The 15,173-nt window shown below is 51.3% G+C and overlaps 1 protein-coding gene across 1 annotated transcript; it reads left to right on the top strand.

Moving 5' to 3' along the window:
- The first annotated feature begins 22 nt into the window (after positions 1-22).
- Positions 23-14,793, top strand: XRRA1 (X-ray radiation resistance associated 1). Its single transcript, XM_048933436.1, has 18 exons — positions 23-84; positions 2,438-2,544; positions 3,752-3,906; positions 4,089-4,160; positions 4,910-4,982; positions 5,544-5,641; positions 6,991-7,124; positions 7,608-7,706; positions 8,677-8,936; positions 9,306-9,346; positions 9,823-9,939; positions 10,494-10,587; positions 10,878-10,996; positions 11,402-11,638; positions 12,026-12,182; positions 12,311-12,423; positions 12,862-12,967; positions 13,678-14,793. Exons 1-18 carry the CDS (start codon positions 23-25, stop codon positions 13,935-13,937), a joined length of 2,304 nt encoding a protein of 767 aa, XP_048789393.1. The 3' UTR covers positions 13,938-14,793.
- The last annotated feature ends 380 nt before the right edge of the window (positions 14,794-15,173 follow it).

Below are 15,173 nucleotides of genomic sequence, written 5' to 3'. Positions count from 1 at the left end.
ACGGCGCGGCGCTGAGGGGAAGATGGCGAGGAGGCCGCGGGAAGAGCGCGCAGGAGGATGGGGCGGGGGGCACAGGGACACGGGGTGAGGCCTGGAGCTGCTCTGACGAGCGTGGAGAGCAGGAGGCTTTGGGAGAGATTGCTCGGGGCTGTGCGTGTTGGGTGTGTGTGGGGGTGAGGCCTGGAGGTACTCTGCTGAGGGAGAGGGGGCTGCTGGGCCCGGAGGGGAGGTTCAGTCTGGAGAAGAGGAGGCTCAGGGATGACCTGAGCTCCTTCCAACTCCTGAAGGGAGACTGTGGTGAGGAGGGGTCGGCATCTGCTCCCAATCTACAGCAATAGGACAAAGAGGTGACGGCCTCAAGTTGTGCCGAGGGAGGTTCAGGTTGGATGCTAGGAAATATTTCTTCTCAGAAAGAGATGTCACAGGGATGTGGTGGAGTCACTGCCTCTCATGGAGGTGTTCCAGAACCGTGGAGCTATGGCACGTGGTCTACAGTGGTCAGAAGCATGAGTAGATGGTTGAGCTGGATGATCTTAGTGGCCTTTCCAACCTTAACGAATGGGGTACGTGTGTGGAGCACAGCTGGAGGGGTTGTGTAGATGGATGTAGGGTCCACCTGTGTGTCAGTGTGTGCCTCCCAGTGCCAACATTTCACTGCCCATAACACAGCAGGTGACTGTTGTCCCAGGTGCCATCACCATATGTGAACACTGTAGTTACGCTGTGCTGTGGGGTGTCAGAGAAGGTGTGGAGATACCATTATGGTGACACCTGGAGATTGCCACCTCTTCATGCTACAAGATGGGAGGCTGCTGCCTGTGCATGGACACAGGGTTTGGAAGGACCTCGTGCACACACAGTGACAAAATCCACAGCATCTCCATCTCAATGAAGGCATTCTTTAAGGGTCTCCAGGATAAAAGTGTTAATTGCTAACAGAGCACCTCCAAAGTTGTGGGGTTGAGAAGGTGTGAGATCTGTATCCCAGAGCCTTCTCAGATCACAGTAGAAAGGGGCAGGAGGAAGGAAGGTAGGCATGATAGCTATGGGTTGATGGTTGGAATTGATGATCGTAGTGATCTTTTCCAGCCTTAACAGTTCTGTGATTCTGATGGATGAAGCAAAAATCCCACAAACCATTGTCCACGCAGCCTGACCCCCACAGTGAGGTGGGTTGAGAACTGGCTGACTGGCAGAGCGCAGAGGGTCGTTGTTGGTGGTGCAGAGTCCAGTTGGAGACCTGTAACCAGTGGTGTTCCTCAGGGGTCTGTGCTGGGTCAGGTCTTGTTCAACATCTTCAGCAATGACCTTGATGAGGGGATGGTGGCCACCCTCAGCAAGTTTGCTGATGATATGAAGTTGGGAGGATTGGCTGACAGCCTGAAGGATGTGCTGCCATTCAGCAAGACCTGGACAGGCTGAGAGCTGGGCAGTAAAAAACTGGATGAGGTTTAACAACAGCAAGTGTAGAGTCTTGCATCTGGGGAGGAATGATTGCATGCGCCAGTACAGGTTGGGGGATGAGCTGCTGGAGGGGAGCTCTGCGGAGAGGGACCTGGGGGGTGACAAGTTGCCATGAGCCAGCAGTTTGCCCTTGGGGCCAAGAGGGCCAATGGCTTCCTGGGGTGTATTAAAAAGAGCGTGGCCAGCAGGTCGAGGGAGGTGATCCTCCCCCTCTGCTCTGCCCTGGTAAGACCTCATCTGGAGCACTGCGTCCAGTTCTGGGCTCCCCAGTACAAAACAGACAGGGATCTCTTGGGAAGAGTCCAGCGGAGGGCCACAAAGATGGTGAAGGGCCTGGAGCATCTCTGCTATGGGGAAAGGCTGAGTGAACTGGGTCTGTTCAACATGGAGGAAAGAAGGCTGAGAGGGAACCTGATCCAGGTCTATAAATATCTAAGGTGTGGGGGGCAGAATGGCAAGGATGGACTCTGTTCAGTGGTGAGTGGAGACAGGACGAGGGGAAACGGCTGGAAACTGCAGCATAGGAAGTTCTGCACCAATGTGCGAAGGAACTTCTGTACAGTGAGGTGACAGAGCACTGGAACAGGCTGCCAGGGAGGTGGTGGAGTCTCCTGCTCTGGAGATGTTCAAGACCTGCCTGGATGCCGACCTGTGCGACCTGCTGTAGGGAACCTGCTTTGGCAGGGGGTTGGACTCGATGAGCTCTGCAGCTCCCTTCCAACCCCTACAATTCTGTGATTCTGTGACTCACACACAGCATCTTGCTGTCCTGAAGTGGAAAATCATGTACATCCATGTACTGCCTCATTTACTCCTCTATTTTAAGAGCAGTGATGCTCTTCGTGTGTCACTAACGGTGTTCCTTAGTGTACAAGCTGATTCATGACTACCCTTACACTCAGCTGCTTAAAGCAAGGTCATACCAGAAGCAGTGAAAAAATTAACCCATGTATTTGTTTCCCACTCTTTCCAGGTGTGCTGCAGTCAAGATGGCTACAGCAGGACTCTACAAAATGGCTGATGGGAGCAATTATGTGGCTGACTGCTTTCCTGCCAGGAACATTTTGTGCAACAGGAGAGGTGACACTTCTTGGGGAGCTGCTGGCAAAGTCATCCTGTAGCTTGTGTTGTGTCCACGTGGGCAGATCTGCCTTCCATGGGGTTGTGGGCCAGTTAGAGAGAACATTCAGTGCTGGTTTTCTGTATCAACTTCATAGTGGAGAACCCAGAGAACTCAAAGCTGTGCCTAAAAAGTCTTAAAATCGATTAAAACTGAATTGAAATGGAAGGGATGTGTGTTAAATATGTGCTCCAGCATATGTCTTAGCATGACGGGCACGTGGATAGCACCGTGCAGCTCTCCATCAGCTGTTCTGAGCTAGAGATTCTTTGTGTTTGATAGGAACATCTGTGAAGTGCTTAGGAATGGCAGAAATATCTTCTGATGGTTGGGAAATAGGGGAGAGGTGTACCAGGCTGGTCAGGGGGCCGGGGCACGTGATCTTTGAGGAGAAGCTGAGAGCACTGGGCTTGTTTTATCTTGTCAAGAGGAGCATGAGAACAGCTTGGTGCTTACAGCTGCAAAGAAAGCTGGAATGAATGAAACCAGACTCAATTCTTAATAGTGGCAGGCAGCATAAGGAGGTCAAACATTGCAACTGGTAACTTCAGGCTGTCAGCAACAAACAGAATCATTTGAGTTGGAAGGGACCTTTGAAGTCCATCTGGTCCCACTCCTCTGCAGTGAGCAGGGACGTCTGCAGCTAGAATTGCCTTGGGAGGTGGTGAAATTGCTGGAAAAAGTCACCACTGGCTGATCTAGTGTTGCTGATTGTCTTGTTCTGGGAGGGAGATTGGACTTGCTTGGCTGTGGCTACAGCTTTATGTTGCTGTCATAAGTATATGGTTACCAATTCAGCTTATATTCTAGTGTTCATGTTAAGTATTAGGAAAAAAATCTTCTCTGCAAGGTCAGGCAGTGGCACAGCTGCCCAGGGAGTGGAGGAGCCTCTGGGGGTGTTCCAGAATCATGGGGATGTGGCACTGAGGGACAGTTGGTCAGTGGGGACTGGTGGGGTTGGACTTGGTGATCTTAGAGGTCTTTCCCATCCTTAGAGATCCTGTGATTCAATTATTCATTAAAAAAAAAAAAGGTTGAATTTCAAATGATGGGTTTTGTTGCTGGGTTGAACCATCAGGTGGAGTTGAGCCCCTTTGAGAAAAGCACAGTGAGAGCATTGCAAACTCACCTTGCCACCTCCTCTGCTTTGCTGTGTTGTTGTCCCAGGGGCTGGGCGCCGTCTGCTGGCACCCACAGCCACCCCACAGCCCTGGGTTGAGCAAGGAACCACCAAGGAGACACCAGAGGAGAGGAGGAAGCCTCCAAGTGCTGTTTCTGCACAAGGAAACGATGAAAACCATATCCTGGATGAGCCATTTCTGGTGAGTGCCTTTCCCTTCCCCAACCCCCTGACGTTTTCTCCCCTCTTGCTGTGACCCAAAGTGAGGGAGGAAACAATTTCAGGTCTGCTTTTGGAGTCCAGGTTCCAGGATGAGAAAAGATTGCTCACGGACATGGAGCAGGGCTTCACATTTGTGTTTGGTTTTGTTTTTTTTCCCTCCAGATGAAGCACCACTGTTTGAAGAACCCTTCTGACCTGTGCTCTGTGAAAGTAAGCGGCCAAAATCTGGTCTCTGTGAGTACTGGAGGCTCCATAAATGTGAACAGACTGCCTTAAAAATTGAAAAAGAAACCAACCCAACCATACCAGCACATGAGTGTGCAGAGTTCAGAAAAAGCATGTTAGCAGCATGCACATTTATACTCAGTGATCCTTGCAGGGCCCTTCCACTGCAGGGTTTTCCTTTGATTCTAGGATATTTCCTGCACAGGAGGGTGAGCCAGCCAGCTGTAAACAGGCCTGAATGATTTGCCTTGTGAAACTTTGGCTCATGTCTTCATAATCAAATGGTGATGGTCATCACCAGGTGTAGCTCCCCATTTACACTCATTTCACTCTGGTTCTGTGGATGTTTTTCTCAGCTACGGTAGTTTGACTTCAGCAGCAACTTGTATTTGGGCTGGGAACAAAGACAAAAGGATCTGAGGGTGCTGATAGCTTTGTAGTGTGTTTTGTAGGGTTCTGGGCTGTTGCTGTGAAGGACAGATGTGCTGGAGAGTGGCTGAGTTTGATGGGCCACACGTGGGCAGCAGTGAGAGCACAAGATGGGGTTTTGCTTTGGAGCTCAGGTCGTCCAGGTCTTCTGGATGCCAGCCACCCAATCAGCTGTGCTTCCCCCCTATGCTCTCTCCATCATCAGACAACCAATGGGAGATGTAATGAAGTGCTGTGATTTAGGCATTGTGAGAAACAGAAAGACTCAGCTGTTTCAGATCCGTGTACAGCCAGAGCTCTATCTGTGTGTGTTTAAATGTATCTTTCAGGCTAAAGAAGATGATTTTGAGAAATTTGATTGTGTTGCTTTTATAAACGCTGCTGAGAACCTGCTGACTTTAGGTAAGGGATTGCATTGCCAAAAACAAAACTGCTTTTCAAGCTAGGGTGGCTGATGCTTGTCTAGAATCAGCTGAAATCCTTGCACCAACTCCCTGCTGACGTTATCACCTGTAGGGATGATCATTGTGTGCTGCTGTGGTGTCTGTTTTGTTATTAGAAAGCAAAGCTCTTTGCAAAGAAAATCCCCACTTAATACATTGAAACACTGAGTGAAGAAATGACCCCACAGCTCAGAAGTGTAGTGGTAGAGCTGAGAGGTGAATCCAAATCCAGTGACACGAGCTCAGTCAAGATGGAAGATGTGTTTCTAACTAGCAAGACACATAAAGCTTGGTGTGCAAGCACTAATCCAATCTGGGTGGGAAACAAAGGCAAGAAAACAAGCTAGATGTTGTAGGGACAATTGTCTAATGGAGCTGGCTTTTTCTTTCTAGCCCACCAAGTGATAATGCTCCAATGTTACAGAATCCTGCTTGTTCAGGCTGGTTTTGGTCCATCCCAGACCTGGACAGGACCTGGCTTGCTTTTACTGCTAAAATGTTTCCTCTTTCATTCTTGCAGAACCATTTCGGAAGTTTCCAGGACTGAGAGAGCTGGAACTTTCATTGAATGGACTGAGAAACCTGAAAATCACTCCTGGAGAGTTCAGGCATTTAGAAGTAAGTTGAGAGAGACCTGAGACTTCTTCATCTCCCCCCTACACGTAGCATGGATGTGTGTCCCTTCAGTGTGAGTTCTCTGAAGCTGTAGGGTGATCCTCTCTTCCTGCTTCCTTTAAATCTGGGATGCCCTTGCTGTTGTCCCTCAGGGATCTGCACATTTTGCTTCTTTCACAGCCATCCCTCACAGATGGCTGCTGCTCGGCCCTTTTTGCCACAGGACTCCTTATTTCCCCATAACAGACCACCTGTCTGTGCTGTAGGATCCTCTCCACTCAGTCCATCGTGGAGTCCCCACAGTAGATCCTGTTGTTCTCCTCACCCCCTGCCCTGCTTTTACTCCTCACCCTGAGGTTCTGGGGTCACCCCAGTGCCAGCTGTCAGTCACCAGTGTCATCCTTCACACAGTGCTGTACGATGGCTGGCAGATCCCCATCCTCCTCCATGCCACTCTTTACTTCCCCATCTCCAGATATCCATGGTTTCTATGAATTATGGGCTGCCTCTCTAACACAGCAGATTGGTAAGTTGGTTGGTTAGTTTGTTTGTTTGAAGAAGAGAGAAAATGGATCCTAAGAGCAAAAAACAAGCTTGGGATGCTGGCTGTAGTTTGTCCTCCCCCTCCAGCTTTTAGTGGGTCCCTCTTGCAGAGAGCTTGCTCTCTTCACTGATTTTCCTGCCTGGATTTCTGTCTCTTACTGGATACAGAATTTCAGATAGCTGCTGGATGGAAAGTTTTGTCTTATGGACTTCTTTCTTGACTCGTTCACAGAATGGTTTGCAGCTCAGCTGTAAGCTCCGTAGGCTCTGACTGCAGGGCTCATCTTGCTGCTGTGCTCCTGACCTCCCTCCTTCCTACAGGCTTTGGGAGGTCCCCAAACCCTTGAAAACACAGGAGATCTTCTGCACGTCTCCTATGTACTCTTGGCCACTCACTCAGGGTTTGTCTCAGTCTGTGGGCACAGCTCTGGGTGTTGGAGAACCAAATTTCCAGTCCTCTCCATCCCTGAGCAAGCGGCCTGGTTGCTGGCATCAGCTGTGAAAGGTAGGGATGGGGCCCATCTGTGTGTTATTCTCCATCAAAACTCCCCTTCTTAAGATACCTTCATGGATCCCAGCTTTATTGATGTCTGGTGTTCTGAGATCCTGCTTGCTGATGACCTGGAGAAGACGGCACAGCACTGAAAAGATTGATTGGAAAATTCAATTGGTTTGGAAAGAGCTTTGAGCTCCTGTCAGGGACATGCAACCCATTGTAATGTCTCCAAAAAACTGTCCCTGTAGCACAGTGGAAAGCATTCATTATCGCCCTCAGTAAAGCCAGCTGTCTTGTTCTTTGTTTCCTTCAGGATCTGGATCTCTCCTACAATAATTTATCCCCTGAAGACGTTTGGATGTTGGGAGATCTGTCCCAGCTCAAGGTCCTTCGCTTGACAGCCAACAGGCTTCGGTCTCTGCCTGCAGACCTGGCAGGCTCCTGGGGGTAAGTGCACAAGCTTTGGTTTGGTTCCTGAGCTGCCTGGGGGTTTCACATGGGGGTGGGATGCTGGGGCCACGGGGCTGACCTGATGCTTTGAGCTGGGACCGTGCTCACCCAGCACGTCTTCTGTCCTTGGAGGCAGAGAAGGACTCAGAGCTTCAGCAGCTCCATCTGCTGGCCAAGCCACAGGAGCAGGTTGCTGTTTATACGTCGTTAATTAGAGCCTTCCCAGTAGCTTAAGCACAGCCACCATGCCAAGGCCCCCGCTGTTTTTGCCATGGTTGGAGATAAGGCACTGAGCTAGATGGTCTTTTCAGGCTGATTCGATTTTAGGTAGGTTAGCAGTTTTCTATTTCAAAAATGCCAGCAGCCCCTGCCCTGTCTCCCAGCAGAGCGAGCACACACGTCTCCCAGTGACAGCAGAGGATGTGTTTTTCACCTGTCTTTGCTTGACTGTGTTATTAATGAGGCTCTTTGTATTCACAGCTCTGCTCATTTGAGATTTCAGTCTCTAGAGGTCTTGCTGCTGGATGACAACCGTCTGTCAGAGCCGGGTGTCTTTGTGAGCCTGTCTCATCTCCGCAGGTAAGCAGGAACCTGGCAGCAGACACTGCTGGCTTTTGGGGCTGTCAGCTGTCAGCTGCTGCACGGAAACAGCCTTAAAATGGAAAACAAAATCTTTGTGATTCACTCAGATACTTCCCTGTTTACTCTCTCTAGCATTGCAAATGGGACTGAACAATAGCAAACGGCCTGCTGCAAAACACAGGCGGGCCAAAGCCAGCAGATGGCTGGAACTCAGACCCTGCCCTGGATGTCTGCTGATCTCTGGGTCTGATTTGAGAAACAGCTTTCTCCATTTTTTCCCTTCTTTGCTCCAGTTTGTCCTTTCTATCAGTGCAGCAGCGCAAGGAGAGGCTGCAGATCAACTTCCCTTCTTTAATGTCAGCTTTTATGATTCAGCCAGAGAGGAGAGGAAGGGGCAGCTCAGCCAAGCTGTGGTGGGCTTGGGTACAGTGCACCTGGTGACACAAAGGTGGGACTTTGCACTGTCAGCTCTGCCAAGATATTCCTGGGGGAAATGTCACATTGCTCATCATGAGGCTGGGGGCTGGCATGCAGAGATTTGGGTTTCTAAGTTTTCTTGTCACTCCAGGCACTGATGATGTTATGGTTCTGTGGAAAGGAGGAATGTTGTTAGGGGACCCCAGTAGGACCACAGCTCTTCAGAGCTGTGGGTGATTTAATAAGCTGCTAGGATGTCTTCTTGTCTGTTAAACTCTCAACAAGAGATGAGCTTCAGCGAGGCGACCCACGGGCTGGGGTGGGGGACTGAAGTGTTGGGCTTTAGGGTTACTGTTGGACTGAGCCTACAGTTAGGATTTCATTTGTCAGGAGGAGGGGGAATGGGGCAGCAGAACGAAGGTGTCAGTGCAGTTCTGCAGTACTGCTGGGCTGCCCGGTGAGGAGGCAGCTCGAGAGCCAGGATGAACAGATGGCTGTGTGAACACTGAAAGCAAAAGTGGAGTTTCCCATACGTTCCCTCTTCCGATAGCCTGAGGGAACTGAATCTGGACAGAAACAGGATTTCAGCAGTCCCCTACCTGCACCAAGCAGAGAGAATGCAGTTCTCCCTCCACCCTACGTCGGATGATGGCAGCTTCAGGGCAGAGTGGTACCAGTATCTGAGCAGCCTCTGGCAGCAGCCCCAGCCATCACAGCGTGAAGGCAAGGAGGTGCCAGCAGAGCTGGAAACGAAGAAAGGTCAGCTTGAAGACATCGTGTTACAGAACAACGGGGCTCCAGACAGGACTGGTGAGCAGCACACACCTCTCCCTGCCCTTGCTGATACTGCAAGATGTTACAGTGGGAGAGGGCTCAGTTACATCAGAGTGAAACCTTTCCAGATCTGCGGGGTGTTTACTAGCGAGTGAAGCTGCTTGACAAAACAGTGAAGGAAAGACATATGGCACTGTTTTTGACAGCTAACCTGTGCTACTGGGTGCTTAATGGACACAAATTTCCCCTTACCTGGAGCACATTTTGCCACTGAAGCCAGTTCCTGCCTGATGCTAACTTGGTTTTTCCAGAGCAATCCCAACCTTGCCACGGTTGGGGCCGGCCCAGTGCTCAGCTTCATGTACTGGACATCAAAACCTTCACTTTGCTTGTGTTTTGTTGCAGAGGTCGTGTTTAATTCTGACTCTCAGGGATGCCCAATGCTGGTAAGAACCATTGGCTGAGCTGTGGTTTGGGGTGTGGGTTCCAAAACTTCCCCTTGCCTCTCTCAGCAGAGTTTGCATAAAAGCCCATCAGTTTGGCAAGTTACACTGAGTGCTGCAAGTATTGTCTGTCATCAGGGAGGTCAGGAACAAGTTTTCACTTAACCAAGATAGATCTGAGCTTAAACTTTGCCAATGAAAACCCTCAAACATATCCTTCCTGTGTGGGGAAGCGTGCTCTGCAACTCAGGTGGGGACTGAAGCTCAGGAGCCTGGAGTTCATTCAGATTCCAGTTGTGTTTGGGCTCTGAAGGATGGTATCCTGATGGATGGGCTGTCTGTGCTGATTTGCCCCTTTCCTTGAGCACAGCAGGCAGCAGTTGGGAAAGCACCAATCTCAACATGCACTGAGCACATGGAGATGTTGCCACGTCCTCGAGAGCCTCTGGAGCATCTCACCCTCTTCCTCCTCTTTTTAGGGCGCTCCCTGGGAGGGAGACCCATCTGCCTTGAAGACTCTGCCTGCTCTTTCCACGTGCAGAGACATTTGTGCTCTCTTTCCTGTACTGGAACATCTCAGCCTGGCCTTCAACAAGGTGATTTGGGCCCTGTGTCTCTGGATAGGTGCAGAGATTCAGCTGTCTGAAGCTGGGGTTAGTCCCTCTGGAGATACCCTGGCCTCTGCTGCAGAGCTCTCTCCAACCCCTGTGTCCATCTCAGATACCCAGCATCTCTCAGGTGGGACAGGTTAGGCAGCTGAATTGCTCTCAGGTTGTCTAGACACCTGCACATTATCATAGAATCATAACCTAGGTGCCCAAAATCCAGCTTGGCTTTGGGGCACCGCCAGCAATGGGTACCTATGTGATAGGTGCCTTATCACCCTGAGAATTCATCACTATTCACCAGAAGAGGGGATTTCATCAGGATATGGGGGATATGAAGGCCTGCCTTTGCTGGAGCTGCCCAGTGGAAGGTGATGCTCTCAGTGTGCCCCACATTCATTTAACCTCCCCTTCCTGGTGCTTTTGGCTCCTGCCCACTACATCAGAGGGACATATTTTAGTAGGATTGGGAGGAAACTCTACAGCCTCAGCTCAGTGGCAGCTGCTCAGAGTAAAATGAAATGGCAAACTGTTTTATCTTGCAGATTATGGATGAGACAGCCCTCTTACCCGTGGCTTTCTTCCCACGTCTGAAGCAGCTGACATTTCACAACAACCCTCTTACCACCACCCGCAGTGGTACAGTATGAGCTGGTCCTTGGGGTTTCCCAGAGTGGGTGCAGTTCCCTCTCTGGGACAGGGACTCCCTTCTCATTCAGCATTTGGATGCTGCTGTGCTGGCCCAGGTCCCCAAGGAGATGCTTTTTAATCCTTGCTAAAGTGCAAAGCAAACAGCAATGCCGTGTTTGCAGTGCCCTGCTGCTGCTCCTGGTCCCACTGGAACCCAACTGCCCAACCATGACTGCAGTAGTGCAGCTTTAGGCTAAATTTTGCTGCTTGCAGCCCTCATGCACCCTTGCTTCTTACAGGGTACCCACCTCTGCTGACCCGGCTCCTCCAGCAGAAGCTGGGGATTCAACTTGTTCACCACAAGAGCCCAGCTGTGAGGAGGTGGCACTTCTCCATCCCTCTCAAAGCCAGCCGCAAGGTGAGGCAGGGCAGGCTGCACAGCAGGCTTTGTCCTAAGGCAGGGACTGAACCATGGCTGCAGTATTTGGGGTAGGATTGCCTGGGACCCAGATTACTGGGGTAAGGGAAGAGCTCATAGGCTGTGTGAATCCCCATGGGGTTGGTAGGATGGAGGAAGGGAAGGGGTGGGGGGGGTTCTCACTTCTTAATTCTTTCCTCCATGCCCACACAGGATTCAGAACAGAGACTTTGGCTCCAGCCCTGCCCATCAGCTGAAGGGCCAATTGCTGGGGAAATGAAGCTGCTGTGGAGTGTCCCTGCAGCTGGGGGATCCCTGTCCCCTAAGAAATAGCCTCCAGCCATGGGGTCCAACCCAACGCTGATGCTCACAGCATCATGCATGAACACTGCTGTGTCCTCTCAGGTCTCATCTCATCTCCCCAAAGTCGAGAAGCAGCCACTGATGCTGGAAGCTCCTGCTGAAACCTTCATATGGAAACCACTCCCAGCCATGGCAGAGGCTGCAGGAGGAGCTGCACCTCTGATCTCATCCCAGCCACTGCCTCCCATCAGCTCCACGCCAGCAGTGGGGCATGGGGAACGTGATCCCAGGACTCCCAGCACAGCCCAGGAGGACGTTGAAGCCTTCTTCATGACACAGGTGTGTGAGGCTGGGCCATCGCTGTGCAGGTATTTACAGCACCAGTGCTTATAATCCTCCCTTGACTGCAAGGGATGTAAGTGTGGGACTGCTAACAGGAAAGCACAGATTGTCCCTGCGGCACCTGCAGGAAAACTCTCTCTTCTTGCTCACCACGGCAACTTTGGGGTTCAATTTTCCTTGGGATTGTTAAGTTTGCAGTGGGATGGGGCTGGCCCCTTCCCCCCCCATGCCTGGTTCCACCAAGCACATAGGGACAAGGTGGTGACTGCATGGCTCAGTGCCACCAGGAGGCACCTCTTCACAGCAGGACAGGCTCTGGCTGACCTCATCACCTGGACTGGTGGCCAAGTGCTGCTGCTAAGTCCTTTCTTTTGCTGCTTTGAGGTGGAGGATGACTCCAAGCCTTTGCTGGCAGAGGACAGGCTGGAGCAGAGGAGCAAGCAGAAGGAGGAAGGCAGCTCCTGGGCTGTTCCAGAGTGGTACAAGGGCTATGAGGAGCTGCTCGGTGGAGACACTGACCCAGATTTCATTGAGCCAGTTGGTGAGTGAGGAGGGCTGGGGGCCCTTGCTTAGAAAACCCTGGGCAGGTTGATGAACAGTGCAATCTGCTCTGCCCAAGAAAGAAGCACCAAAAAGCTGCTGATGTCCCGTTTTCCCTTTGGTTCACAGGGATACAGAAGAATGTGCAGGCTCTCTACTATGTCCTGAAGCACCCCCTGGTGTACCGGGATGCCAAGCCACGACTGGACAGCATGCAGAAGCCCTATGTGCCTCACAAAAAGGTGATGAGACCAAGGTCTGGAGGGAGAGAACACTTGCACTGGTGTTGGTGTCTGCAAGTTGTATCTACCCCAACCCATATGCTGCAAAGGGTGGCAAGGAGCAGGGGTTGTGATAAAATGACAGTCCCTGCAGCCACAATGAAGCTTTGGGGTCTTGGAAGGCTTCTTTAGTGTTGCTTTATACACTTACAGTCTTCAGTCAGAGTTTAAAATGGATCAGTTGGTCCAAAAGAAAGTGTTCCCAACCACCTCCTGCAGAAGCACGGGCTTTGAATCATAGAATCATTCTGGTTGGAAAAGACCTCAGAGATCCCCACCCTATTCTCACCATCCTCCACTGACCGTGTCCCCAAGTGCCACATCTCCAGGGCAGGAGAAGGAGGTGGAGGAGCATCACCCAGGAGGAAGGCATGCTGCAGCCTCCTCTCTTCCTCACAGCGTTGCAGGATGCCTGACCCTCCTGCTAGAAAGACGAAAGCAGAAGTCCTGGAAAGAATCCTGATGGCCATGAGAAACACCTCAACTGTCACCAGTGTCCCCTTGGGTATGTTCTCATGCCCCCCATCTCTGCTCTTCATGTCACTATAGAGGCAGGATGAGGCTGTTCCTGAGCTCAGCCCTAACTCCCAGTAACAGAGAATGGAGGCACTCCCTATTGCTGCAACCTCATCCCATGTTTCTGACCCCCTCAGCCAAAAACACTGGACACTGATGATCTCTAGCTATGGGCTGACAGAGGAGTAAATGCAAAGCAGACACTGCTGCAGTCTCTTGGCTGCACAGCCGGAGTAACTCTACCCCAAACCTGTCTGTTGGGGAGAATCTTAAAGCATCTCTTTGCCCCTGAGATGAAGCAGTGGGGCTCTGAGTGCTGGCCAAGTTTGATCTCTGTCGCAGCCCCTATGGTGGTACAATCCTGAGCTGCTAATACAAGCCCACTACCTGGCTGCTCCTCAGTGCTTTTCTTTTCCCTGCACTGATTGGGGAAAGAGGGGTGGAAGAAGTAGAAATTGAGTCACACATTCTGCAGTCTCTAACAAAAGCCACTGCCTGGCTTGAATGCAGCCCTGCAGCCTCACAGACACCTGTCTGCACTCTGAGATTGCTCAAGATTGCTGCCATCCCTGTCCCCATCCCCTCTGCTGTTAAGATGGGAGGGCTGGGGCTGCTGGCATACAGGGAAGCAGGAGGGAAATTCAAATGTTGGGGAGCTATGGTTGAGAGAAACCAGTGTTCTGCTTGCACCTTTTCCAGCGTCTGCTTTGCAGAAGAGGAAATCCAGCCCAAAGACGTACCAGGAGGCACTGAGGCTGATGGAGGAGCTCCAGGAGGTGTTTGAGACCAGCAAGGAGCTGGACCTGGGCACGACCAGGCTTTGGGATGAGGTACCTGTGGTCAAAGCACTTCTTGCAGCTTCCAAGCAGAGGAGATCAAAACAGCTGCTGCTGCCAGGGAAGAAAGCGTCCAAGAAGGTGCCCAAAGTGACATCCACAGCAGGGGCAGGGGTTGGATAAAGCACTTCACACCTTTGTCCTCCCAGATAAAAAGTATGTTATTATTTATGACTTGTTTAGAGCCATTTTTCCTCTCCCGAGGTTGGAAAATCAAGTGCAGTGAAAAGGTTCACCTGAGGTTTTCAGCCAACGAATTCCCAGCTTGAAAGCACGAAAACATCTGAAATGCTTCAGTGGTAGCACATGAGAGTGGTTTGTTTGCTCACTGTCGTGCTCTGCAACTACTGTAAACAAGGTCTGTGCTCTCTCCCCCTGCACAAAACAGTCCCTGGGTGTCACAGGGTGCTTCTGGCAGCAGTGCACAGTGGGGGGACAGCACAGCCCTGTCTGCATCCAGCTGCTCTTAGCAAGGTCACGGTGTTCCTGTCCTCACCTCAGCTCTGCCTGCTGGACCTGAACGCTTTCAGGGAGCTGAGCTGAGCACAAAACAGGCATTAATAACCAAACCCACCTACTGAGAACAGCTGTGACAGCGTAATCCAAGGAGATGGGGAACGAGGGGAGCAGTGGAGGGAAAACACTGCCCACCACCTGCTCACACCTATATAGAATCATAGAATCATGGAATCACAAGGTTGGAAACGACCTGTAAGATCAGCTGGTCCAACTGTCTCCTCATCACCGTTGCCACAAGCACCAAATCATTACACAGCTCCTCATCCAGATGCCTCCTGAATGCTGCCAGTGATGGCAACTCCCCCACCTCCCTGTGCAGCCATTGCAGTGCCTGAGCACTGAGAGAAACAGTTCTGCCTCATGTCCAACCTAAACCTCCTCTGGTACAACTTGCAGCCATTACCTGTGTCCTGTTTGTTGCCTGGGAGAAGAGGCCAGGCCCTTTTACATCACAGCCTCCCTCCATGCAGTTGCAGAGTGCAGTCAGGTCTCCCCTGAGCTCCTCTTCTCACCCTCCACAATCCCAGCTCCCTCAGCTCCTCAGCAGCCCTGTGCTCCACACCCCTCCCCATTTCGCTGCCCTTCTCTGCACGCTGCAGGGCCTCAACATCTTTCCTGCAGTGAGGAGCCCCAAACTGAACCCAGCCCTCGAGGTGCGGCCTCAGCAGAGCTGAGTGCAGGGGATGCTCACCTCCCTGCTCTGCTGGCCATTTCTAATGCAGGCATATGAAGAACATCATTATACTCACCTTTGCATTGTTATTATTTGCAAAATATTAATCAACAACTGCATTCGGTCACAGGCACCCGGAATTTACCCAGAACAGGCAGCAGTGGAAT

This window comes from Lagopus muta, chromosome 1 (genome assembly GCF_023343835.1).
Source record: "Lagopus muta isolate bLagMut1 chromosome 1, bLagMut1 primary, whole genome shotgun sequence".
In the NCBI taxonomy this organism is placed as follows: Eukaryota; Metazoa; Chordata; class Aves; order Galliformes; family Phasianidae; genus Lagopus; species Lagopus muta.
Note: the sequence above shows the minus strand (reverse complement) of the source record. Positions and strands in the feature narration are given on the sequence as shown.

Excerpts from the sequence above, each read along its gene's own strand:
- XRRA1 (XM_048933436.1), top strand. The coding sequence starts at position 23 with ATGGCGAGGAGGCCGCGGGAAGAGCGCGCAGGAGGATGGGGCGGGGGG. Across the intron at positions 8,937-9,305 it reads CGGGGCTCCAGACAGGACTG|AGGTCGTGTTTAATTCTGAC; the intron begins GTGAGCAGCACA and ends GTTTTGTTGCAG. Across the intron at positions 10,588-10,877 it reads TCTTACCACCACCCGCAGTG|GGTACCCACCTCTGCTGACC; the intron begins GTACAGTATGAG and ends TGCTTCTTACAG.